General features: G+C 42.5%; 1 protein-coding gene across 4 annotated transcripts; it reads right to left on the bottom strand.

Annotated features, from left to right (window-relative positions):
• Positions 1–1,233: 1,233 nt before the first annotated feature.
• On the bottom strand, positions 1,234–25,074 carry RIGI (RNA sensor RIG-I). 4 transcript variants are annotated; one of them, XM_062604451.1, is made up of 18 exons: positions 24,821–25,074; positions 24,580–24,711; positions 22,946–23,124; positions 20,982–21,132; positions 20,664–20,789; positions 19,773–19,883; positions 18,652–18,805; positions 17,503–17,761; positions 16,834–16,996; positions 16,315–16,416; positions 14,051–14,211; positions 13,616–13,751; positions 9,733–9,881; positions 9,136–9,226; positions 8,311–8,481; positions 6,740–6,891; positions 4,076–4,222; positions 1,234–2,360 (listed from the first exon to the last, which is right to left on the bottom strand). In XM_062604451.1, the coding sequence occupies exons 1-18, from the start codon at positions 24,924–24,926 to the stop codon at positions 2,061–2,063; spliced, it is 2,790 nt and encodes a 929-aa protein (XP_062460435.1). In that variant the 5' UTR covers positions 24,927–25,074; the 3' UTR covers positions 1,234–2,060. The 4 variants fall into 4 exon arrangements, with proteins under 4 accessions (XP_062460435.1, XP_062460436.1, XP_062460433.1 ...); XM_062604452.1 differs by having other exon boundaries at positions 14,051–14,208; XM_062604449.1 differs by having other exon boundaries at positions 19,773–19,886; positions 24,821–25,073.
• Between the last annotated feature and the right edge of the window lie 374 nt (positions 25,075–25,448).

Here is a 25,448-nt window from a genome sequence, read left to right as displayed (position 1 = left end):
TTTTATTGCTGTTAGCTCCAGCTGTATCTTGAAAAAAACACCAAACACAATGAGGATAGCTCTGAAATAATTCAAGAGTCTTACAAAGGTGCTACGGATTTCACTGTACCTGCAACTGGCTGTTTGTGCTTGATTACAACAAACAGCAAATTAGCAAATTCAGCAGAGGCCCACTGACTTATTGCACAGAGCATCTCTCAGAACAAGGGGAGAGAACTAGGACTGTTTAGCCTGGTGAAGAGAAGGCTCAGGGACATTTCTGCTGTTTGTGTACAAATATCTGAATGAAGGCCACAAAGAAGATGCAACTGTCTTCTTTTCAGTGATGCCCAATGACAGGGCAGGAGGCTCTGGGCACAAACTGAAACGCAGGAGGTTCCCTCTGAACATCAGGAAGTACTTTTTTACTGTGAAGGTAACCAAGCACTGGCTTAAAGAAATTGCCCAGTGAGGTTGTGATGTCTTCAACTTTGAAGATGTTCGGAGGCTGTCAGGACATACGATCCTGGACAAACTGCTGTAGCTTACAAGATGGCCTATAGAGGTCCCTCCTATCCTCAGCTTGCCTGAGAGCTGTTAACATGCTCGTCGTCTTGAGCATTATTTGGTAATGCAACTTTGGGTTCAATGACAAAAAAAAATCAGATATTCTCAAATTCCAAGTAGAGTGCTGGTGTTCTTCCCCAACTTCCCATCTGCACTGTGTACTGGAGGTAGTTTTGTATCAAGTTGAATTCTTATTAATGTGTTACCTCATCAACCTTTATTACACTCATTTAAGCTGAACTGAAGAGTTGTAGTCTGCAATCCTTGTGGTCAAACAAGAGGAAAAGACTAGGACTCCTCAAATTCCCTAACTTCCCAGTAGTTACTACTATAAGCTGTGAAAATTAAGACTGATTTTTTTAATGTCAGGAGTCCTAAAGTAGATGAGCCTTTCACACAACAAGCTGATACTCAAGGACTGTGATTTTTCCATGTATTTTTAACTTGAATGTGCTAGCCAGCATTTTGCAGAATCTTTGTTCCTGGTGTTTTTAGAGGAAAGGCATTTTCCAACCGTATGTTATCTTTATGCATTGTTCTGTGTTTCCTTTTTGGAAGTAGATATAAGAACAGCGAAGAACTAGGTAAAAACTAAACACAGAGTAGGTTTCTATAAGCCTGAGATTCAGGCTTCCTGTACAGTGCATACACCTTTCACAATAAAAAGCACTGACTCGAAACATGAAACAGTGCTTAAAAAGTTGGTTTACTCTTAAATGCCACATAACACTTTGAAAGAACACCACAAGTCTCACTAGGGTTTAGGCAGTTAAATACATTTTGGACTCCTACTTAGTTTCCTATTTCAAGGTGGTTTTCTTCAGGATTCATATATTTCAGACACATAATTTACATACATGAAACGTGCAGTGGCAACTGATGAACATGCAGTGATGGAAGGAAACTGCTACCATTTCAATCCAGAAGATGCATCCTCCAGGAGGGCTTCATGAAGCCCTGCTGCTTTTCTCAGAGTGTTGCAGAAGAATTCTCTATTAAAAGTGGATTTGAAAGATGCAGTATAAGCCTTACAGAAAAGTTATTGGACATTTTCTCTCAATTTTCTATATACCAAGATGCTTAAAGCGTTAAAAGTAGCCAGAGTATCAGCATGCATAAGCCATGTTGTCTACATGGAGGTTAGATCCAACCAGAAGTCACTGGTAACAAATTCTGATTCACATAGAAATGCTTGAAGTTGTAGTCTGTCACCTGACATTAGATGTTTAGTTAGTCATTCAAATTGATTTTGTTTTTCTCAGACTAACCTCTTCATAGCAGCAGGATTAAGATCTAGAGGCTTAGGCACAAGTCTGGCTCTACTTGTATTAAACCTTCTAGTGAAGCATCTAATTAGATAGCAGTTTTTTTCTAGTGACCATACTAGCATTTTTTTTTATTCTAGCCAGATGCTGATATGGGGCAGAGCATATAAGGTGTCATAAAGAACAAAACTTTTTTACTCATACTTCAGCTTAGTGCTGTAGGTTGATAAATGCATTAAAATGCTGAGTTCAGCTGGACAGTTCTTCAGCATCAAAATTCTTCAGAGAAAAATTAACATCTTTCCATTTCTGAAAATCCATTTGTGTCTTGGTTTCAATGTTCTCTACTACAAAGCTTTTGATTTTGATCACTGGTAGATTATCAAATGTCCTGTACTTCACTATGATTCCCCAGTCATGCTGGCAGTTAGTATTTTGGCAATGCATCTTGCTTTTTTTCTCAAAACAATCAAACTGGACTGGTTTATAGTGAGGCTTTGTTATATACCGCTCCTTGAATGCGTCTCCTAGGACAGTGTGATGAGATTCCTGAAACAACACATGCCAGAAGTGATTAGTAGTAGAAACACCATTCCTTATTTTTTTCCTGACATTCCTCTTCCCCTCACAAATACCATTTCCTTGGTAAAGTGGTTCCTGTCATTCAGGAGGCCCACGTTCCAGCCCCCGTGGCTCATTGCTCTTTTTTCTCCATTCATTAAATACCAGGTAATAGAAAGGCCCGGGGTTGGGCTTATCAAAACCAAACCTGCTGTATATCATCATTAGCTTATGCATATTTGAATTTAGCTTCTCTAAAAAACATGCCTGCAGTATTTCAGCCTTGTGCATAGAACTAACAGAGACATCCAGACAACAGACATCTTGAGAGACTACTGCTTCCCACTCATTTTAACTATGACTTCAGCTTTCCATGAAGGGAAGTGCAATTCCTTTGAAGTGGTAAAAAAAGTAACCCTAGCAAGGTAAGGGAGTTACACTTGTTTATAATGCATATAATCAAAGATATAAAAAACAATTTGAAAAAAATGTACAATTTGAGCAAGTCAGAAAATGCTTGTTCATCCTGGAAGAGCAATTTCCATTAAATACATAGGCTGAACTAAACTGAATCTGTAGGGTTTATTTAAAATATTGTGAGTGGCTATTTGGAGGTTACTAAGCAAAATCTCTTTTTGAAGAGTTTTTGAACTCTCAGATCTATTTGCATAGGTATAGGTGATCAAACAGAAGTGCTAAATGGAGTAACATTCAGAGTTGTCAGATACGTTATTTGTCATGGGTTTTCACAAGGCTGAGCTATTTGCCTTTGCTCCTTGCCTGTGGACCTTTCCTGTGCACAGCAGTAGTGAACTCCGTCTATGTTACAAAAACAGCTAGTAAAAACAAACAAAACAAAGATTTTCTTGATTAAAAAGGGAAATGCCTGAAGGCAAGCACTCTGCAGTTCCCAGCTGTGGCCTGAAGCTCCTTGTCATCACAGCTGTGCTTTTCAGAGCTGCACAAATAGAAGAAGCTTCAGAAGAACAAATTTCAGAACTAGAAAGGCTTGAAGTGCCCAGAAAAGTCTTTTTTCATGATCACTACTTTCCATGTGTAGACTGTTGGCTTCTTGGGCTACAGAGAAATTCTTCAGAAAAAGTACAGTAAAAATGTCCCCATGAGATACATAGAAGCAATGTCACCTACCTAAAAAATGAAAACCAAAGTAACATTGAAGAAATAAAGGCCTCCTCTTTTAAAACCATGGTTTGCCTTTCAAAACTGAAAACTGGCCCATAAGACAAGAAGCTGAACAGTGAGCTAATCTCAGTACTTTATATGGCTAATTTCCAGTCAACAGAAATGGCAGGAGAAGTCTGTCAACTGCAGGAATATTTCCAACCTTATGCTAATTGGGAAGGTAAATATCCAGCAGTTCCACTATTAGGTTATATGTCATCGAAAATCACATGGTTTTCCACAAAATTAATACATTTCTAACAGAAGGAGATTCAGGAAAATTGAAATGATTTGTGTCGTATCACGTATTTATACTCCTTGAACATCATCGCCTACCACCATCATAATATGCTATAGAAGTAGTTATGACTGGTCCTGTGGCTTACGAATTTACTCAGATTTTTTTTCTGCTTCAGTTTGCACAAAACAGCCTACTTTCCACACTGATAAACAATGCTGTTAGTTCAATAATGCTGACTTCCCTGGTGTTCAAGGTTGTCAGTTTCCATGCAGAGACATACCTTTATAATTCTGATGTCATCTGTACTGCAGGCAAATACTTTGCATTTTCCACACAGAAGATTTTTCTTTCCTTCCACTACCTTGTATGGCGTTTCTTTCTTCCTGGAATCCCGTAATACCTTTTCCTTCATTTGCAAATCATGTATCTTTAATAAATAAATAAAAATCAACATCATTATGAAGTTAAGAGAAGCCTCAGGGTCAGCCTAAACATGACTGAGGATATGTAACATCTAGGAACCTATTACTTCCTCAAAGCAAACAAAGAAAACATGTCCTGTTCTAGCAACTCATACCAAAAAAATAACATGGTGTATTTGTCAAGTATGTAAGACTAGAATTACACCAGTTGAATTGAACAATAAGGAAGAATATTACATCATGGACAGCATTTATGTTGTCCCTTTCTTCCCTCTGCTCTCCTGTAGCCCTTTTGGTCATAACAATATTAAGCGCTTGTGAAGGCATGTGAGACATTCTACTGCGTAAATAGCACTCAGGCTCTGGAAAGTGCAGTTTGGAAAGAAGGCTCCAGAGACCACAGAAATGGCAGCATTCCAGTTTTGTGAGTCATCCCACCTTGTTTTTTCTGTGATGGCAACTATATCATAGTTTTCCAGCTGCACAATAGGTTTTAGCTCTGCCTGTTTCTTGTGCATGCTGTGTGCATTGGTGTAGGTGCACTTCAGCTGGCTTAGTGATCCTGCCACCTTTCGGGGGGGGGGACAAACCTTCATTCACAGGTGATCATTCTTAGGAGTTCCTGTGTTTTCTGACCCATCATAACCCTTGTGTCTTTGCTGCCACATGGATCTGCATCCCCTACCTCCACTGCGATGGAAGACCGAAAGACCTCACTGACCCACCTGTCCCTCAACACTGTTGTGCTGCCTTCAAGCTTATCTCCAGTGACCCCGGTTTTATCACTCTTTCCCTTCAAATCCAGTTTAAAGGTCTTTCAATGAGCCCTGCCAACTCCTGTACGAAGGTCCTTTTTCCCCTTTGAGACAGTTGTACCCCATCTGTTGCCAGCAGGCTGCTGTTGCGTAGACCTAGATGCATGATCAAAAACCATAAATCATGCCATGATACTACTTTCAGACCAGGTATTGATCTGCTGGCTCTTCCTATTTCTTCCCTCATCATTCCCTGCAACTGGAAGGGTAGAGAAGAACACTAACTATGCTCCTGATACCTAAACCAATCATCTCAAGGCCATTTGAGGCCACTGCTCTTCCGCTCGGGAGAGTTTCCTATAACAGTGACCGAGCTATTTATGGAGGTGGCTTTTATGTGGAGTGTAGATCAACTTATCCTTTGCAACACCTCCAAGCTAGATGGAGGTGTTGCCAAGTTAACCTTGTACCTATTCTGCCAGACCACCATGAGCTGGTCATGGAAGGGACATGCCTGCTGCACTTGCCTGACCAAAAGTCCATCACTGGCTTAGCCTGAGACACCCCAGCACCACATATGCTTGACACTAATTTCTACCCTCATGAAATTTTCTGATCTGGTAAGTGCACAGCACACAGCAGGGCTAATGCAACGTAATGAATGTATGCCGAGTTAACTAGACCTGTTAATCTGCCAGACACTGCTTGAAGCAAAGACAAACACTACCATAGGCAGTACAAAATAAGTCACCAACAGAAGAGCATGTACAAACCCAAATGTCATTGTGTTAATGTCCCTGGCAGTGGTTTCTTGGAATCTCTCAAAAACCACTGCTCTGAAATCAACAAGCACTTGGCATGACAACAAACAAAAGCACTTGCACTGGCCTGCATCAAAGATAAAGTGCTTCCGAACGTGGAGTACTGCATTCAGCTCTGGGTCTCCAAACACAAGAGGGACATGGACCTGTTGGAGCTACTCCGGAAGAGGCCAAAAATATGATCAGAGAGTTGGAGCACCTCTGCTATGGAGACAGGCTGAGAGAGTTGGGCTTGTTCAGCCTGAAGAGAAGGCTCCAGGGAGACCTTAGAGCAGCTCCCAGTGCCTAAAGGGGCTGACATGAAATCTGGAAAGGGTCTACTGGGAAGGACATGTAGTGACTGAACAAGGAGGAATGACTTTAAACTGACAGAGGTGAGATTTACATTAAACATTAGGAAAAACTTCTACCCTGTGAGTGTGCAGGTTGCCCACAGAAGCTGTGGTTGTCCCATCCCTGGCACTGTTCAACGCCAGGTTTGGACGGGGCTTAGAGCAACCTGGCTTAGTGGAAGGTGTCTCTGCCCATGGCAGGGGTTTAGACCTGGATGTTCCTTAAGGTTCCTTCCAACCCAAAACCATTTTATGTTTCTATGAATATGGATAGACATACTACCACCATTTGCAGTTTCTCATCTCACTGTTCATTATCCCAAGTAGATATAGCAGTATTTTTCCTCCAGTGGACTGAATATATTTTATTTCTAAGAAGTTTATATAAATTATACCTCAACTTCTAAGTTTTTTACATTTACGGTACAGATGACATTCTTCAAACTAGCAGTACACACTATCCTTTATTTACTGATTTAGCCTTGGTCTAAAACCAAATACAGTGAACGCTTTCCTCAGGTTGTCACTTGGTCTTAGACAGAGCCCTAGTAGATGAAGGCCGATACAGATTATGCCTGTAGATTTGAGTATGAAAATTTCACAGAAGTACAAACCTTTCTTGCAAATGTTCTTTTATCGCAATTCTGTAGCTTTTCAACAGCTTCATTCATCATTTCTTCCTTGTAACGGTTTTGTTTCTCTTTCTCAACCACTTCTGTTTTGTTTGTCACGAGGATGCACTTGCTGTCTTTAGCCCTTCCACGACCTACACAGCAGCACATTTAACCTCTTTAGTTACTCTTAATAAGATGTGCAAAAGCAGCTGTTAAGCCATAAAACAGCATTAAGGACCTTCTGTGTGGCTGCTTTTGTTTTCTATGTTCAGACTGAGATATGGTGCTTCTAAAGAGCATTCTTTCCCCTCACTCTTCTTCAATCACAAACCAGAACGAAGTGTCCCCTTCCAGGTATCATCATGGGTATCTCCAGCTGCTGTGGCCTGCCTTGGTTAAGCTCAGGCATGCTTGAAACTTTAGTTATTGTGTAGCTCCTCACTGTCTTCTTGTGGAAAAGAAAAAAAAAAAGCTAGAGCAGAAAAGGTCGTCTTGCTTACTAGTGTTCTGTCATGCTAATTGGGGTCTACTAAAAAAAACAATCCAGAATAGTCTTATCACAAAAAAAGGTGAGGAACTGGAAATACAGTTCTGGCAAGAAAAGAGACGAGCATCACTATCTCTTCCACCTACTATGCTGCCTGCCTGCTTTTTGCTGCTGTAACACAGGCAGCTAAGAATTGCAGGGAGCTCATACCAGTTTAGAAGTATTGCAGTTAGAAAAAATGTTCACATTTGCGTTTGAGCTCTTCTTCCCGCAAAACTGTGATTTTTTCTGGTTTAAAAGTGATTCAACCTATTTTCTTCACATCTTTAATATCTTTTAAACAATAAATGCTATCCTTTCACTCATAAACGTGAGTTCTGGGCCAATTACCTCATTATAAGGCAAAAAAATAAGGAAATTCACAGGACATAAACCCTGAAAGCAGAGGACTATGTACAGCGGAGATCACTTTCCATCAAATAATTAAGTTACCTACTTGGGTGATACGATAAAATATTGCAGATGCACCCTTGAAAGACATTTCCTCATTTACGAATGTTAACGGAAACCACTACTTAATGTGGCTCTTCATTCCCCTCTACTGGCCGTCTTCTAAAATCACCAAGATTCAAGACCGAAGTAACTTAGACTTCTTTAGACATCAGGTACCTGTAACTAGCTGGGTTGCTAAAAAGCCAATGGGCAGGGCAAGGTCTTCAGAAGCCAAGACAATACATAAAACTCCAATGCAGCAGTCCTTTGCAAATAGGCAGAACGATTGGCACTATTTCTGACTATAGCTCTTCTAGCCATACTTCTGTTTATATGTATAATTATCCACCTCAAGGATCAGTCCTCAACAGTTAAGTAACCTTGAGCAGCATGAGTAATTTGCATGGCAAAAGAAAAGTAACACAACATGAAGGACTCAGTTCTGTGAACAAATTTGTTGTGTCTGGTTCCATAATTCATCTGACTTCACTCAGGGGCACAGAGGAACAACAGCAAGACATGCACATATTACTATAGTATTTCCAAAGTTTCCAAAACAGGTTTGTAAGGTAATAGTTCTGAAATTCCATACCTCTGACTTGGATCATTTTGGTGACATTACCAAAGTATTCATAGAGCACAACAAGGTTACACTCGGAAATATCAATGCCTTCATCAGCAACAGAAGTAGCAATTAGCAGTCTGGTTTCTTTGTTGGTTCTGAATGCATCCAGTACACCCTTCTGCATTGGGAGGGTCATACCTACAATACCAAGAAACTGTCTCAGGAAAAAGACACTGAAGAGTTCCTTGAGGAAAACACCTACATTTGCTCTTGACTGATTAGAAATAAGCACATCATCTTGATCCGGAAAAGTACTTAGCTGGCTGCATACTCTACCCACATTCCTGCTAATGTGCCACAGGAACTGTCATCCTGGGAAACACCATTTCAGACAAAACACCTACCTGATCTTTATAAGAGACCCATGCAGCTTAGTTTTTTTAAGCCCAAGCTAACTCTCGATTCAAGCCATACATTATTTATTCCATTCTACATTAAAATATCTTTGTGCCACTGAACACAAAATAAGAGAGGTATCTGTGAAAGGAACACGAAAAATACTACCAGAAGTAATCACAAGAAGCCGTGATAGTGAACAGTTTCTAAACTTCTTTTGAACTAGCAGAAGAAACCTGCAGCAAAGGGTCACTGCTACTTTAACCAAAGATTCTGGTACGAAAAAGCATCTCCTTAGGACTGGTAACAGGTCTTACAGCTATATAAGAAAGCATAGTGCAAACTTGCATTAACTTTCTCTGTTTAAGAGCAGAGAAGATGAACACAGGAAGAGTAGAACAATTTTAGCACTGTGGCCACCACAGGTCTAGTATTCCACAGTTCAAACCTACATACCTGTTTTTTGATCTCTTCTTCCATGACCCATCAATATACCTGGCTTTATGTGGCTAAATAGAGGGTTTGCATCTATCCAGTTCTTCAAAGCCTGGAAAACAAATCAGGAATTTAGATCCCTGTCCAGATGAAATGCTAGTTTGAGATACACAGTTAGATCCTGCCCATGCTTGCCTAGACAATTAATGCTTCCAAGAACCACAAGCAGAAAAGGTGGGTGTTGCGCGGCAGTGGGAAGAGCTATTGATAGGTAAGAAAGCAAAAGTCACAGCCATGATGCCAGATTGAACTCTGCCACAGCTGATATCCACTTTTCCCATCCCTGCAACTCAGAGGCTGGCTAGAGAGCAATCAACATGTAGCAAGGAGGACTAACGAAATACACCAACCCTGTACTGTAGTTTTTAGAAAAGGGAAGAAAAAACCCCAAATCAAACAAACAAAAAACAAACCCTCATCCTGTCTCAGAGCATCAATGCTCAGGAAGATATAGAAAGATAACTATTTTCTTGGGAAGACCGTAATGGGAAGGATAGTAGATGAGGCATTGTATTTTCTCACTTCGAACTTTAGGAGCTTTAAAACTAAGTGTCTTACAGCTACTAAGGCTCTTGTCTTAGCAAAGAGAATAGTGCGAGTCTGTGGGTTATAGTGGTATGCTTCATCCAGGATACAAGCAAGCTCTTCCAGTTTGGGATTCTCATTTGATTCATCTTTTGAAAGGGCAGACAGTTCTGGTTCTTTCTCTGGAAAAAACAAGAAAAACAAAAAAACAAACAAAAAAAAAAAACACAAAACAAAACACAAAACAAAAGCAGTGTCTTTAATAATTTACGTTCTTTCATGCAGAAAACAGAATTCTTACACAAACCTGTAATGCCACTTACGTTCTCTTTAACATCTATTTTTATTTTCTATACCATTATTTCAGATGCAAGCAAAGAAAGCTATTGCTTAAATGCAGCAAAATGCCCAGGAAAAGAGAGTTCTAAATCTCTCACATCTTGCAGCAAACTGACAGGAGAATCTCTGTGACATACTGTGCAGCAAAAGACAGCAACAAAACAAACTCAGTTCTTACAGAGAGCTGCTATTTCTTTTAAGGAAACAACTGACACCACAAGACAGACAGCCCAGAGATTTAAAATTGTAGTCAACACTGCAACCCACCAGACCACAGGCTGGTTTATGCCACATTGCTTCTAAATCAGAAATTGGAGAACAGTGCAACCTCTAACTTGTAATCAGAAGTGTACAAAGACCATCAGCTTCTTCCCAGAAGGTTAGGATTCATCCAGGAGCATTGGGCAGGAAGAGGTTAGAATGCACTGAACAGTGCATAATGCCTTATCTAACGCTGCCACAATGTTTGTAGACTATGCCAGTATGCATGTAGACTAGTGAGGCATACCCTTAAGGACACCACCGCCTTATCCCCAAGTCAGGCATGTAAGAACCTACTATACCATCTACCTACAATTACTGTTACTTCCTTAGCTCCTGCACTAGGAGCTTGCAGTCCCAGAAAGTCCTCATCCCTCTGTCTCCCCTAACACTGCATTTGCACCCACACAGACACTAGATCTTCTTAAAAGTGAGAAGTTTCTGGAAAAACAGTGACACTTACTCTGAAGAAAACACTTCTAACACAAGCTCTCTTCTCCCCTGCAACTGTCACAGGTATTATTAGGCTGCAAGATGTCAGGGTAGCTGAGAGGAAGCAGGAATGCTTGCTCCCGGCCCAAACTGTGCAGGGGCCTCAAGCGTCCACTGTAGCTCATGAAGGAAAGAAGGAGGTCGTTATCCCAGGAAGCTGGGAATTAGTGACAAAACCAACAAAAAAAGGAAGAAAAGGACAATCAAAAACAAGGGGCTTCCTCCTAAATCTGTTGTTCCCATGCAGAGCCGCTTTGCTGTCCTGCAGGAGGCTAATGGGGAAATGCACTCACACCAGAAACAGCCGGCTGATGCACTGGTAAAGAAGATCTCTACTGGTGCTGCCAGAAAAAAAGCGTCAGGTTGTAGTAGTAGGGGACTCTACACTGAAAGGGACAGAAGCACTCGTCTGCCGGCCAGACCCCATCTCAAGGGAGGTGTGTTGCCTACCAGGGGCTTGGATCAGGGATGTGGCAGAGAGGCTGCCTGCTCCAGTAAGTCCCTCTGACTATTACCCGCTTCTGGTGCTACATGTGGGTACTAGGGATATAGACAGCAGTAGCCTGGGGAACATAAAGAAGGACTACAGAGCCCTGGGGGAGGTGTTTAGGGGCTCTGGAGCTCAGATTGTCTTTTCTTCAATTCTCCAGGGTACAGGGGAGGACCTAAAAAAAGCTAGGAGGATTGGCCAGGTTAATAAATGCTTAGAACAGTGGTGCCATAGTCAGGGGTTTGGGTGTCTTGAACACAGGACCCAGGTTTGTAGGCCAGGTCTAGTGGGGGCTGGTGGAGCTGGTCTGAAGGGAAAGAGCAGTTTTAGTAGGAGGCTTGCCAGACTGGTCAAGGATGCTTTAAACTAGATGCACTGGGGGAGGGGGGCATCATTCCATCCCAACACACCCAGTCAGTTGCCAGCACCTATAATAAATGCTCAGAGCAATGTAGAGATATCCCAGCCGCTCCAGCCAATGAGCCGGCTTCATTTGGAGCTCGGTTCAGATGCCTCAATACAAATGCCCGTAGCATGGGGAACAAACAAGAGGAATTAGAGATGTGTGCATGTCTACAGGGGTATGATATAATAGGCATCACAGAAACATGGTGGGATGGCTCCTATGACTGGAGTGTTGGAATGGAAGATTACGGGCTCCTTAGAAAAGACAAGCCTGGCAGGCGGGGAGAGGGAGTTGATCTTTATGTTAGGGATAGGCTGGAGAGTATGGAACTCTGCCTGGGGACAGGTGAGCAGTTAACAGAGAGTTTGTGGGTCAGGGTTAAAGGGAGAACAGCTATGGGAGACATTACTGTGGGGATCTGTTACAGACCGCCTGATCAAGGAGAACCTGGGGATGAAGCACTCCATAGACAGATAGGAAAAGCCTCACGCTCACAGGCCCTTGTTCTCATGGGTGACTTCAACCACCCTGACATCTGTTGGAGGGACGGTACAGCCCAGCACAAGCAATCCAGGAGGTTCCTCGATTGTGTGGAAGACAAATTCCTTCTGCAAGTAATAGGGGAGCCGACAAGGAGAGGTGCCATGCTTGACCTCGTGCTCACCAACAGGGAAGGGCTCGTTGGAAATGTGACTCTCCAGAGCACCCTTGGTTGCAGCAATCATGAGATGGTCGAATTTGAGATCCTGAGGACAGTGAGAAGAGCGTGCAGCAAGCTCACTGCCCTGGACTTCAAAAGAGCAGACTTTGGCCTCTTCAGAAACGTGCTTAGTAAGGTTCCATGGGATATAGCCCTAGAGGGCAGGGGTGCCCAAGACTGCCAATTGATGTTCAAGGATCACCTGCTGCAAGCTCAGGAGTGTTGCATCCCAACTAGAAGGAAGTGCAGCAGGAGGGCCAGGAGACCTCCTTGGATGGATAAGGAGCTGCTGAGGAAAATTTGAGGGGAAAAAGAGGCTTCTAAAAGGTGGAAGCAAGGACAGGCGGCCTGGGAAGAAGACAGGGATGTTGTCCGGGAAGCTAGGGACCAGGTTAGGAAAGCTAAAGCCCTGTTAGAATTAAACTTGGCTAGGTATGTTAAGGATAACAGGAAGGGATTCTACAGGTACATAGCAAATAAAAAACAGACTAGGGACAACATAGGCCACCTCAGGAAGCTCTCAGGAGAACTGGCTATCCTGGAATTGGAGAAGGCTGAGGTTCTGAATGACTTCTTTGCCTCGGTCTTCACTGGCAAAGGCTCTGACCACACCACCCAAGTCTTGGAAAGCAGATGCAGGGACTGTGAGAATGAAGACCTTGGGCCCACTGTAGGAGAGGATCTGGTTCGAGACCATCTTAAAAATCAACTTGCACAAGTGCATGGGACCTGATGAAATCCATCTGTGGGTCCTGAAGGAGCTGGCAAATGAAGTTGCTAAGCCACTGGTCATCATATTTGAAAAATCATGGTTGTCAGGTGAAGTTCCCGACGACTGGAAAAAGGGAAATGTAACCCCCATTTTCAAGAAGGGGAAAATGGATGACCCGGGGAATTACAGACCAGTCAGTCTCACCTCTGTGCCTGGCAAAATCTTGGAGCAGATTCTCCTGGAAGGCGTGCTAAGGCACACGAAAAACAACAAGGTGGATGGTGACAGCCAGCATGGCTTCACTAAGGGGAAATCCTGCCTGACCAATCTGGTGGCCTTCTATGATGGGGCTACAGAACTGATGGACAGGGATAGAGCAGTTGATGTCATCTACCTGGACTTGTGCAAAGCATTCGACACTGTCCCACACGACATCCTTGTCTCTAAATTGGAGAGACATCAATTTGGTCCTTCCCAACCCTAACCATTCCGTGATTCTATGATTATGTGAAATACCTTGAAATCTGGCTGTAAGCTGCTTCTCTAACTCTGTATATGGTCCATTTCTGACATTTCTGAAAAAATCAGTTAGGTAGACTAAAGCATCTTCAATGCGGGTATCTTCACTGATGATGAGAGCATCATTGAATTTCTGCACAGAAAGACAGACATGTACACTTGAGACTCATTTTCTGTGTGACAGGGCATGAATGCAAATTTTATTCAGCTAGATTAAGTATGACAAACTTGTGTTGCTCTTCCATCTGCATGACAACACAAGCTTTACAAAATCTCCTCTGCACTATACTGTTCTTAGTGAATATCTTAAGATAAACTCTTATAAGCTATGCTTTAGCCTGTGTCAATCAAATAAAATCATTAGGTTCAAACCTGTTCCTTGCTCCTAGATGAACACACTAGTATCAGAAGGAAGTGGATAGATTCACTTACACGCAGGTGTTCAGTGAAAATGAAAAGGTCTCTACAAATGTTGCTCTCCTTCTCCTTATCTGCCAGTTGCAGTAGTCTGCATTTCTTCTGAGTGGTAACTATCCACTGTTCATATCTCTGTGTTCCAAAATCATTCTTGTTGATCTGGGAGATAACATCTGCTAAAGAAGGAGGAAATAAACATTTATTCATCTTGACTAACAAATAACCAGAACAGTTAGCTTGAAGACAACACATTTTCCATTAATGTTATGTCTAAAAAGTGTATGCAGAAGAACACTGTATGATACAGTCACAGAACCATTGAGGCATCTGTGCAGGTCTTTAGTCCAACCCTCTGCTCAAAGCAGAATCACCTGGATCCAGTTGCTTAGGCTTGTGTCCAAACGGATTCTCAGTACTTCCAAGGATGGAAATTCCACTACTCTGGGCAACCTGTTCCAGTGTTTGACCATCCTTATACCAAAGGAGTTCTTTCTGTTATTTAAGTATCCAGTTTGTGCCCACTGACTCTTGTCCAGCCTCTGGGAAGCATCTGAGAAGAGTCTGGCTCTGTCTTCTTCACTAGCTGTGTTTCGAAATATACCCAGATGTTCGGATAAAATTAGCCAGTACAATTCAATGGGGGATCTGTGTACATACACATATCTGCAGTCTTTAATAGTAAAATTAGAGCTCACTTATCCTATAAGGAGCCTACAGTACTCAAGAAACTGCATGTGCATTGCTTCTTGAATTACCATCTAATCAATTGTTAGGTATTCATTTGCAAAATGGTCCATAGTACTTAAGGCATATTATCCAAGGGCCCTTCCTTGAGGCAGAACAAGTCAGTACCCTGAGTGCTTCACAAACTTCTGAGTAATCAGAGTCCACAGAAGGAAAAGCAATGGCATTCATGCAAGAGCTTCAAAAGCTTTTGCTTAGTTTAGCACGCATTTTGAAAATCTCACGGTATCGGTTGAAAGCTGGGGTTTCTTGGGATCTGGGTTGGTTTATTTTTGGTTGTGTGGGATGTTTGGTTTAGTTGTTGTTGTTTTGGTGGGTTGTTTTTAATTCTCCCTTCTTTGACTGAAGGGAGAATTCTGGAGATTTGGAATTCTGGAATTCTCCATTGTATTCTGGAGGGTGAACCCAAAATGCAGTCCAGTCTCAAGAAAGCAGAGCAGGAGAAAAATTAGAAAGTATAGAACTGAAGTATACAGGCTTAAGACACCCTGGGCAGTTTGCAGAAGCTGGTCTAAGCACAGACAAAATCCTTTAACTCAGAGTGGGACAGACCAAGGCTGATACTGAGCATAGCCATCCATGTGTCTCTGTTCTGTACTCTCTGTAGCTCTCTAATTTGTTGACAACGGCCACTTACTGAACACCGGTTATGAACTGCAAAAGCAGAAAAATCAATTGAATTCTGAAGGGCTGCAGAACTAGGTCTCATGGCCATGAGACTCTTTCTCTTTCCACAGCCATGGATCTCCCTCTCTGCAAACCACACTACTGCAGCTCCTAAGGCTGGAACCCTACTGACAAGTATTTACTTTCTTAGGCAGCCATACCCTCTCTCTGGTGGTGGTCATGTTCCACATATCTTCCTCTGTAAAATTGCCGTAAATATTTTTCAATAGGAAATAGTGGATGCCTGGGAAACAGGGGTAGCCAGAGATATAAAGAGGAAAAAATCCTGACCAGAAAGGTGGTACCTAGCATCCTTAGCAATAACTCTGAGTGCAGAGAGGCCAGAGAAAATATAAGTTACAAAGCAGCAAGTGAAAGTAAACTTTTGCTGAAAGGAAGAAATTACAACATTCAGAGTAGCACCATAACTGAGACCCTTCTTGTTTTCCTTAACAATGACAGATAGAGGTATGAAGAATTTGGAGAAATGCTTAAATAAGAGCAGGTATCTCTCATCAATGAAATCTATCTCATTGCATTTTGAAAGCAAGACCTTTGGTCGTTTTGTTCCAGATTGTTTAAACATTCAACATGATTTGACAGTGTTAAAAGCACACCATCTTTAGCTGCACAAAACACAGGTTGAAATCCAAGCAAAAATACTTATGATTATCAAAATAATTATATAAAACAGGAAAATTGCTGACTCTTCTACGTGTAATCTCTTATTTAGGAAATACTGGTTAAAAGCAAATAAAAAGGAAGAATGAGAAAGAAAGCAGAAAAAGAACAATTGTTCTAGGAGTCATGAGGATTCACCTATGCAAAGACTGAATCCCAGTTACAGGAAAGTTATTACAGTATCTTACCTACTGAGTAATTCTTTCTCATCAACTCCTCTGTCTCAGACATCAGGCCTGAGATAATCTCTGCAAAGTGATTTTGAGCTCTCATTTTCACCCATCTGACATCTAGAGACAAGAAATGGAAGTCAGTGGCTTGATTAAGTAAAGTATTTCACTGGGCAGCACAGAACAAATTCTTGTCTAAAAGAATGCTTCATGTGCTGCTCTATGCAATCATAATGATGTTTTCTTTTAATGAGCATTACAGTTGCACAGAAAGAAACAGCCCCCAGTCTTCATTAGCAGAACTGAATAAAAAACAGAGATTGTGGATCTCGGCAAAGAAAAAATTTACCCAAAAGGGCACTGCCTTACTGTGGGGCAACAATGAAGTGCTTGCTTAAACCCTTTCAAGCTAGCAGGAAGCAAAGATCTCACTTAGTTTTAAGGTTTTAACTTGACCTGACCAAAGGGCAGTTGGATAGCTGCCTTTATTATGTGCTTTGCATCTCTCAGGAAAAACAAAAAAGGAAGTGTGCTTACCTATTTCAGGCCTGTTTCCAAATCTCTGCAGATCCTGTTTGTTCTCTCTGACAGTAGATATGGCCTGTACGTCAAGGTTGGCACAGACAGTACCCACATACTCTATTGTTTCCTGGATGGTCTTGGCATTACCAACTCCAACAGAAGCAGTTAAACCTACAATCTGAGCACACACATGAATAGCAGTGGTTGCTCCCTTGTCACAAATAAATAACCAGGAGACACTGTCACCAATTGTCAAGAGGCTACCATCTTCAAAAACAAGGAAACAAAACAGGAAGCTGAAGTAAACATGAGTGCAAACACTAACCTTGAGAGACAAACCTTTTCCCTCTCCCAGGCACCCAAGCTTAAAGTATCCAAACTGAAAATAAATTATCCACCCACTTAAATCCATAACCAGCTGTATTTGTCAGTGCCCATCATGCACAGAAACAGCAAATCTGTCCCCAGAACTGTTCTCTGCATTCATTCAGAAGAGGTGTCTCCTCAGCTGGACCAAAACTTCCTGCCAGCTGAGGCAGTGGTCCCATTTTATTGTTGCAGAAGACAGCAACAGAGAGGCGACAAGGAGATTACTAACTTCTGGGGCACATGCTTACTTCCAAGACCAGCAATCCTGTTTGATTTCAAGTACTCCAGTCTCTGTCATGCTTGGCTGGACCTTACCTGAGGTAGTTGACTTGCAGGGGAGTCAAATTTTTCGTCCAGGTATCTGGTCATTAACACATTGTAAGGGTGGTTGCCCATAGTGTTGTGGCACTCATCAAATATCATCAGAGTGAAGATGGAGAGGGAGCTAAGGATCCCTTCCTCAATGCTATTCACAAGAATCTGGGGTGTTAGCACAATGATGTCGCTGTCCTGTATAACCTTTTCTACAGAGACATTTGCAACAGTTTCACCACTAATTCCTTGAACAGAATATCTAGGAAGAAGAGGCAAAAGATATGGTATGAAAATGAATGTCTTGCAGGGGAAAAAATTAACTAGAAGAATGGAATTTTCAGCAAGCCTGAAGGGTAGTGACTAAGTTCCAAATACCCAATTGTTGGGGCTGCCAGTTTTACCCACACACTCTGAGAAAAAAAATCTGAGGTCAAACAACTGGATTTTCAACTCCCATTGACTAATATATTTGATTTGGGGGGTGATGAATTTGTACATTTAAGCTGTATCTGTCAGTTCACATGTAAGCTGTATTTGGAGATCCTGTCCTTCATCCCTTTTCTGTACATGTCTGGCAGCGCAGGGCTGTTTTCTGTCCAGCAGCTTCATTTTCCCATAGCTATAAAGATTCATATGTGGATGTTCAGCAATCAGAATCAGAAGCTATACACTGTCAATAGCTCCCTAAGCAGTTTTCAGTTCCATTGGAGAGTAAGATTGTCATTTTATGACTAGAGCTTGAAAAAAAAAATCAAAGAAGCTTGGGTCCTTCCATTTGGAAAATAAAAAGAGACTGTCATGTGAGAATGGCAAGAGGAATCCCACTGCTGCTGCCTGAACTGCCTCATCTTTGAAAGCAGGTTGAGAAGAGTTTCAAGAGAGAACACACCTCACTCTTTTACAGAGGTAAACACAGGTATACCTCAGCCATTTCTACAGATGCTGCCCAAGGAGCGCTTAAACTCTCCAAAACCAGATTTCAGACTCTCTGAACAAAGTCCATCATGGTAACTTGCCATTCTTACCTTTAGGTATCATCCTTCTGTTAAAGCCAAACACTTTTGCCGCCAGTAAAACCATTACCTTTTGCCCTAGCCACAGCTGACCTAGAGGGTAGTTTATTTTCTATGGAAGAAGAATTACACTTACCCACTTCTTTCAAAGTGCTGCTTGAATACATTTTTCTGTTGTTCATACACTGGCAGTTTGAGTGCAAGAAAGACAACTTTTGGCTTTCGTCCTGAGGGCATGTTTTGGAAATGGTGTTCACAAATCATCAGTGCCACAAAAGTTTTCCCAGATCCTTTAAAGGAAGAACATGAAAGGTAAAGCACTAACATGAAAACATGTGTTTGTGAGCAGGAGCCTGTCTCATCTGGATGTCCTGTAGCAATGGCAAGCTAACAAGGGGTCTGTTAAACTTTCAGACTCTCTGAGGACAGATTGGAATATGTGCATGCTGCTTACCCAGTTCGGTAATCATCCCTTTCTCTCTCACAATCTCAGTCTGTAAAGACCATGTAGCAGTCACTGGGAATGAAAGTCCATTTGCAGTTTTGAGTTCTTTGAAATTCTATTTCTGCTCTTAGCATCTGCTCCCATATCAAATCGGACTAAGGTCCAGGCACAAAGCACTTTCAGCTTCCATCCCTCCCCATGCACCCTTGCTCCTCTCACTTTTCCTTTAGCACTCAGGCTCACTGGGCAGGTCTCCCAGAGCTCTTCATCGGCCCTTCCTCTGCTATTTCTCCTGCTTCTCCAGGACCCAGGGGAGAATCAGGCTAACAACACGGAAAACAGGTGGAGAGAAAGAGCTGATTGATCTCTCTGCTGCTGAACTTCAGTCGTCTTAATTCTGTCCTGAGCTACTGCAAAGGTTCCCTGTGCTGCTCTAATGTTGTTGACATTGCAGTACAGAAGACATGGGATTTTCAGGGCAATGCATCCCGGTTTTATTTAATCTTGCAAGCCAAATTTCTTACAGACCTGCAAAGATTTTAACTCAAAAATCTGCGCCATGGAGTGAGAAAGCAGAAGTCACCACATGGAAATCTGAATACAAGCACTAAACTGCCAAGAGACGCATCTGTCTTTCTCAGTCTTTGCACTGCCCTTGGTCATTAATTCCAGCTTAGATCTGGATCTGCTTCTGCAAGGAAGACTGCTTTTAAATGAACAGCTGGAAAAATCTTACTCAATATTTAGCCTTCCCTATCGTTCACAGCCCTCTCCAGCAAAAGAATTTTTTTAAGAAACATGTGTTTCCTTACCTGTGGGGGCACATATCAATGTGTTATACCCATTTATAGCAGGCTGTGCAAGTTCAGTCTGGTAGCTCCGAGCCTGCTTTGGTTCATAAACAGGTGAAGACTGACAGACCTCTTCTAGAAGAGAATCATGGTTTTGTGAAGTATTGCAACATGAATGTGTAAAATACAGTTGCTATCTGAAATGATAGAGTCCTTGCAGTCTGCACAGACAATTCACTGATAGAGAAGCCGTTTAACAGGACATACACACCAGACAAGAATCTTGTGTAGGTTTGGTGGCATACTTTTGTTGCCACTCAACTGTGCTTCTTAATATGAACTAATTTCAAGGTCTTGGCTGACAGCTCTCACCTCAACTGATCCTTTTTCAAGTCGGAAAGAAAACACAAGGGCTTCTTTTCTCCCACATACGTGCACAGTGTTCCTTCCAGCTTTCTGCTCTACAGATTTTTGAAGCTGTGCTCTTCTCAGGGGATTTGCACTTACAGAAAAGAACTACAAATCACTGATGGAGCAAGATTTGCCATATGAGACAACCACTGCACAGATCCCTTGCAGCCACATTCAGCTCTCTAAAATGGCTAACATCAGGTCATGTGTGAATTAATTATATCAGATAAGAGATGCATCAACAACCATCTAGTGTTCAGAGACATTTTGGGTAATGTGCTGGCAGAACAACTTTGCACCAGAGATGTTGCAAATGTGGGGCAACCCTTAACATATGCAATGCCTAGCATGAGATCCTTTAAATATTAAACCAGAAGACAGGTAAATCAAATCACAGATTTGTACTAGCTCCTCAGTACCTTACTTTCTGGCACACCACATGTAGTGTCTAAGGAAATGGAGAATTCCAGCCACACACTGTCTAAAGTTCCTAAGTCTTACCTGAACCTGAACAGAGATTTTCACTGAGATTATTATCACATTCTGCCTCTTCAGAAAATGTCATTGTGGTTTCAAAGCTGTTCTTAAAGGCATCTGTCATTTCACCATCAACGTCTTTGCCATTATCTGTACAATCACCAAAAAAAGCATGTTATTGATCCTTCTGATTTTAAAATGTATTTGCTGTGATGACAAGGTGAAGAAGTTAGTTTGAACCCTAACTGTTCCCTGATTCTATGAAAAAAAAAGAATAAAAAAGAATATTACTGTCTGGCACAAAAATAGGAAAAGAGCATCACAAAAACAACCACAGTTTACCTTCTCTCATATCCCACAGTTCACTTGCATTGTAATATCCTGTGTTAACCAGTGCCAGCTGAAGGCTTTTTGGCCAGTTTTCCTTATCTGATCGACAGAGACATTCAACGAGTTTAGTTATCCCAGCTGCTTTGCTTCTGTATTCGCTAATCTGCACACACAAAAAACAAAAGTTGCTGTAGCTTCAAGAGATCAAAACCACAGTGCTTTGACTGACATTTTTGAATTTTTTGATGTTCAGTTGAAAACTGCATTTCCTTACACAGAATAGAAGTTTCAGATAAAATTCAGTCATTTACTTACTACTACTGCCGTTCTGTACCCTAAACTTAGCTGGACTGCAACAACAGGTGGACTATTTGCTTAAATATTCACAGGGTCTGAAACACTGCAGAGCTGTTCTGTGAATTTCTATCTATCTGGTGAGGCCCTTGTAACAAGTTTCCAAATGTTATGTATCTCCATAAACTACTGCTTTAAAAATAAAATAGCTGAAAAAAGTCCTTCTTGGGAGTCACATGGTGTAAGAACACTTAACAGACTCCTCCACACATCATCAACAACTTATTATTAAGGAGTTGTAAATGATGAGTGACTGGTAATATCACTTGTTAGCAGTCATCAATAACAACACTGAGCTACAGCCAAGTAACAGGAACTTCACATCTAAAGGCAATGAAAATGTGGATTCCTGTGACACAGCGTTTCACTAATGAGTTCAGACTAGAAGTTTCATTTCACCCTAGAACTGTGCCTTTGGGTGCTGACTGTTGGCATGAGGCCTGAGGCCTTGAGATACATTGTGAAGGGAGTAATGAGTCACAAGACCCTGGTAAGGCCAGAGGGTCTTACCAGGAGGGCAGATGCAGAGGGAGTGATGGAACATGTCATGATTCTGTTCTGCCCTTGCACAAGACCCACAGCCCTTGAGCAGCCTGACCAAAGGTAATACTCTCATTATCCCTCACTTACACATAAAAAATATACCAAAGAGAGATCGTGGCTGCTTCCAACTATGTCGGATGATACCTGGGTGAAACTGAGCTCAATGAACTACCAACTGGTTATTTTTTCTATACGAGCTCAATTAATCATTGGCTAGCTTTGGATTACAGTGCTAATGAAGTAAGTGAATTTATCAATGGCAATTCAGAATCCGTATTAATGTTGCTTCAATAAACTGCACTATTTGTGGATCTGTAACTATGAAAGTTCTTACTGAACACAACAGGAGTTTGAGTATTGAATTAGTGATACTCAGAATTAACCCCAGATATCCCCAGCCTCTCTGATTTCTGAGCACTGGCTGGAATGCAGTGGGGGCATTTTCTGCCAAATTTCTGTACTCATAATATAATAGTGCCAAACTCAAGAGCCACATGAAGTTTCTAGGGGCTATAGAAAGTAAGAGGTAATAGACTATGCCAAACCCCATAATAAGCAGGAGTCACTTCAGGAAGCATCTAAATGCTTCTTTGCCTACTTCCATCTCTATTTTCAGGAGCATTAATGCAGGATTGCTCCAGAAAGTGGTCTATTCCAAGCATAGCAAGGCAGTCATTTCACTGTAGTGTGGTACCTTCCAGAACCACTGAGGTCTCTTCATGGGATGCTGGACTCCACAGAGACACAGAGTTGAACACTGTAAACACCAAAGCCACCCTATCCTGCTTCCCTGCCTGCAATCCTTTCACACACTACCCTATCCAACAAGCTGGAGGGGTAAGGAATGAGACATGCAGGTATCGCAGGCAGTGCTGCTGTGGGGAGCTGCAGCTGCATAGCAAAGTCTCTTCTAAGCAGAAGAAAGTAAAGTCAAGTCCGTTTTCAGGGGACTGTTGCTGGCCATCCTCCTTACTCTGCAGCCTGGCAGATCAGCACCAATTCACCCCACAAGTGAGGCAGCCAGCACTTTTCCACAGCAAAACGAGGCAAATAATACAGGATTTTATCATTAACTGTACCTGCAGGATCTCATCACACTCCCTTTCTATCAGGCACGTGTTTATGTAAGGCATGAGTGCTACTGGATCAACTTCTAGCATAGTTGCTTCTATCCGCTTCAACATCTGTCTGTGCAACTCCAGTTTTTCCAGCTTGCTGAAGTCCCAGTTTTCAATTGCTTCTGCCAGCCCAGTGTAACCTTTCAGAAGAAGAGGCAGATTGTTACTATGAACTCAATCTCTAGCTATAATAGGTGGGAAGAAGCTGAAAATGAACTTCCTCAGCCACGTTGGAGAAATTAAAATTATCTTGGTCTGTAACTGCCAAAAATCTTGGTGAACCACATATAATTTCTATAGATGAAGTGACTCTTTTCCTTTACAGCACTTGTATAACAGAATAAGGTTTAGAAGATGTACAATTTGCTGTGTAGGCTCCAGGGGTGGAATAAAGCAGGTCAGGATCCCAGAGGAATTGTGGGCAAACAGAAGGAATTTGCCTAACATTTTTTTCCTTTCGTAGGAGCAGGAGAGTGGTGAGGATATTTACCACCACAATGTCTTTAATTATCACCTATCTCTGCATCTACCAAATATAACACTAATGCTAAATTAGTAAGTACTTTGGACAGTGCTTGGAGTCAGGAGGTTAACTTTTTCAGTTTTCTGCTGAAGATACACCAAACTGAACTCTAACAACATGTTCTGAGAAGGTATTTTTGCGGTTCAGAAATCAGGACTATCACAGGCTGGTCAGAAGCTGTTCTGGACCTAGTATTTATGCTTTAAGGGGAGAGTGGCCTACATCCAAATGATAAGAATTTTTGTAATAAATGCTCACAGAGATACTGTAACTATCTCAGAGATACTGTAACTATCTGTAGCTAATAGTAAATGAAAACAAAACTGGCTTATGACATGAGATTTTGGGGTTCAAGGTATCTAACAAATCACCAACAAGAATCTATAGTAGAACATGTACAGGAAAGCAGACAAATCCTGGTGGTTTTACACCTTCACAATCTCTACTGTCACATTTTCAAAAGCAAATCATATTTGGACCTGACACACTAAGCAGTCATAGCTACTGAGGAACAACCATCTCATTTAGAAACTATTAATGGTTACTTACTTCTTGAAACATAAGATTTTTCAGACCTATAAATACTTTTCTTAAATCAGTTCCTAATTTAAGATTCTGTCCTTGAGTGAAGTTATCCCATGCTACCAGTTAACTCACACGCATCCTGAAACACGGATTAGTTTTCTCTTTCAGAGGATTTAGCTTCATTCAATTATCCGTGGCGGAGACAATGGCTGTCTTCATTTTTCCCTAAAAGCTCTGAGACAGACAAATCTCCTGGCAATGAGGCTTTACCCTGCATCACTTCCTCTCTCACTGACTTTCTCCGCTACTGAAATTGATCCAGCTGCTTCTCAAGCGGGTGTTTCCCCCTCCCTTCGAAGAGTTTTATTTCCAGTCTCTGACAACCTACATTTTTCCACCCCATATCATCTGATGGACAAGACTCGGCAGCAGAAGCCCGAGGATAACGGGTAGCGGTTGCACAGGGCTGCCCGGCTGAGCGGTGGCTGTGCCTCTGGCAGGGAAAAGGAGAAGCGCAGGAAACCCTCGCTTGCGAGGGGGAACCGACCTGCTGCAACCAGGGCATCCAGGAAGCCCCGGAGCCAGCCCTCCGCCTCCAGCAGCAGGATGGTATCCAAGAACAGTGCGGCGGCCGCCGTCACACCCTTCTCCTCCTCCTTACGGACCCGCTCCTTCTCCTCTGGAAAAAAAAGAACCAAAGCGAAGCTGTTAAAGAAGTGAGGAGGGACCAGGAGCGGCGGCCCGAGCAGGAAGGATGCGGAGAGAAGCAGGTGCTGCCGGCCCCTCACCGTCCGACAGCCAGGCCGTCATGTTGCCCAAGATGTACACGGGGTTCAGGCTCTTCTCGATGTACCGCCTGTAGCATTGCAGGTTCCTTTTCTCCTCCGCCGTCATGGCAGGGCCGGCTTCGCACTGGCACCAGCACCGGCTGCGTGAGGGGTGGCGGGGTCTCGGAGACCGCTCCTGCCCTGCACGGGAGAGCCGGCGCGCAGCGAGAGGAAGTCCCCGTGAGCACGGAGAGGGCGAGAAATAGAAACCTGGGACCAGAGAGAAAATGGAAACCGAAAGCAGCGGGGTGGGGCGGACCGGCGGCGGGGACTGAGGGGCCGGCGGCTGGCACAGCGCTGCGCTAAGCTGGCGCCTGCCCTTAGCGAAAGAATAGGGGAAAAGGGGGGGAACAAAAGCTAGCATTGACGCGTGTACCCGGTTGGAAAGCCTGTGACCAGCAGTTTGCTGCTGCCAGGGAGAGGGAGAGCACAGCGAGGTAATAGGAATAAAGGCATCTCTCTACCCTCTCTTCCCCTTTGCCCCAGAAAACGCTGTACTGTTCGGTTGAGGGTTTTGTCTGTATCCTGGCTTTTAGAGGACTGAAAAATAATTTTCTACATCAAGGCAAGACCCCTACGTGCTCTGAGC

Source organism: Pezoporus occidentalis, unplaced genomic scaffold, assembly GCF_034315485.1.
Source record: "Pezoporus occidentalis ecotype Australia unplaced genomic scaffold, CSIRO_AGI_Poc_V1 ctg86, whole genome shotgun sequence".
Lineage (NCBI taxonomy): Eukaryota > Metazoa > Chordata > Aves > Psittaciformes > Psittacidae > Pezoporus > Pezoporus occidentalis.
Note: the sequence above shows the minus strand (reverse complement) of the source record. Positions and strands in the feature narration are given on the sequence as shown.

Bases quoted from the DNA above. Each gene is read 5' to 3' on its own strand.
- RIGI (XM_062604449.1), bottom strand. From the start codon at position 24,926: ATGACGGCGGAGGAGAAAAGGAACCTGCAATGCTACAGGCGGTACATC. The intron at 24,712-24,820 runs GTGAGGGGCCGG...TTTTTTTTCCAG, and splicing joins GACGGCCTGGCTGTCGGACG to AGGAGAAGGAGCGGGTCCGT. The intron at 14,212-16,314 runs GTAAGATACTGT...CTCCTTCTTTAG, and splicing joins GAGAAAGAATTACTCAGTAG to CAGATGTTATCTCCCAGATC.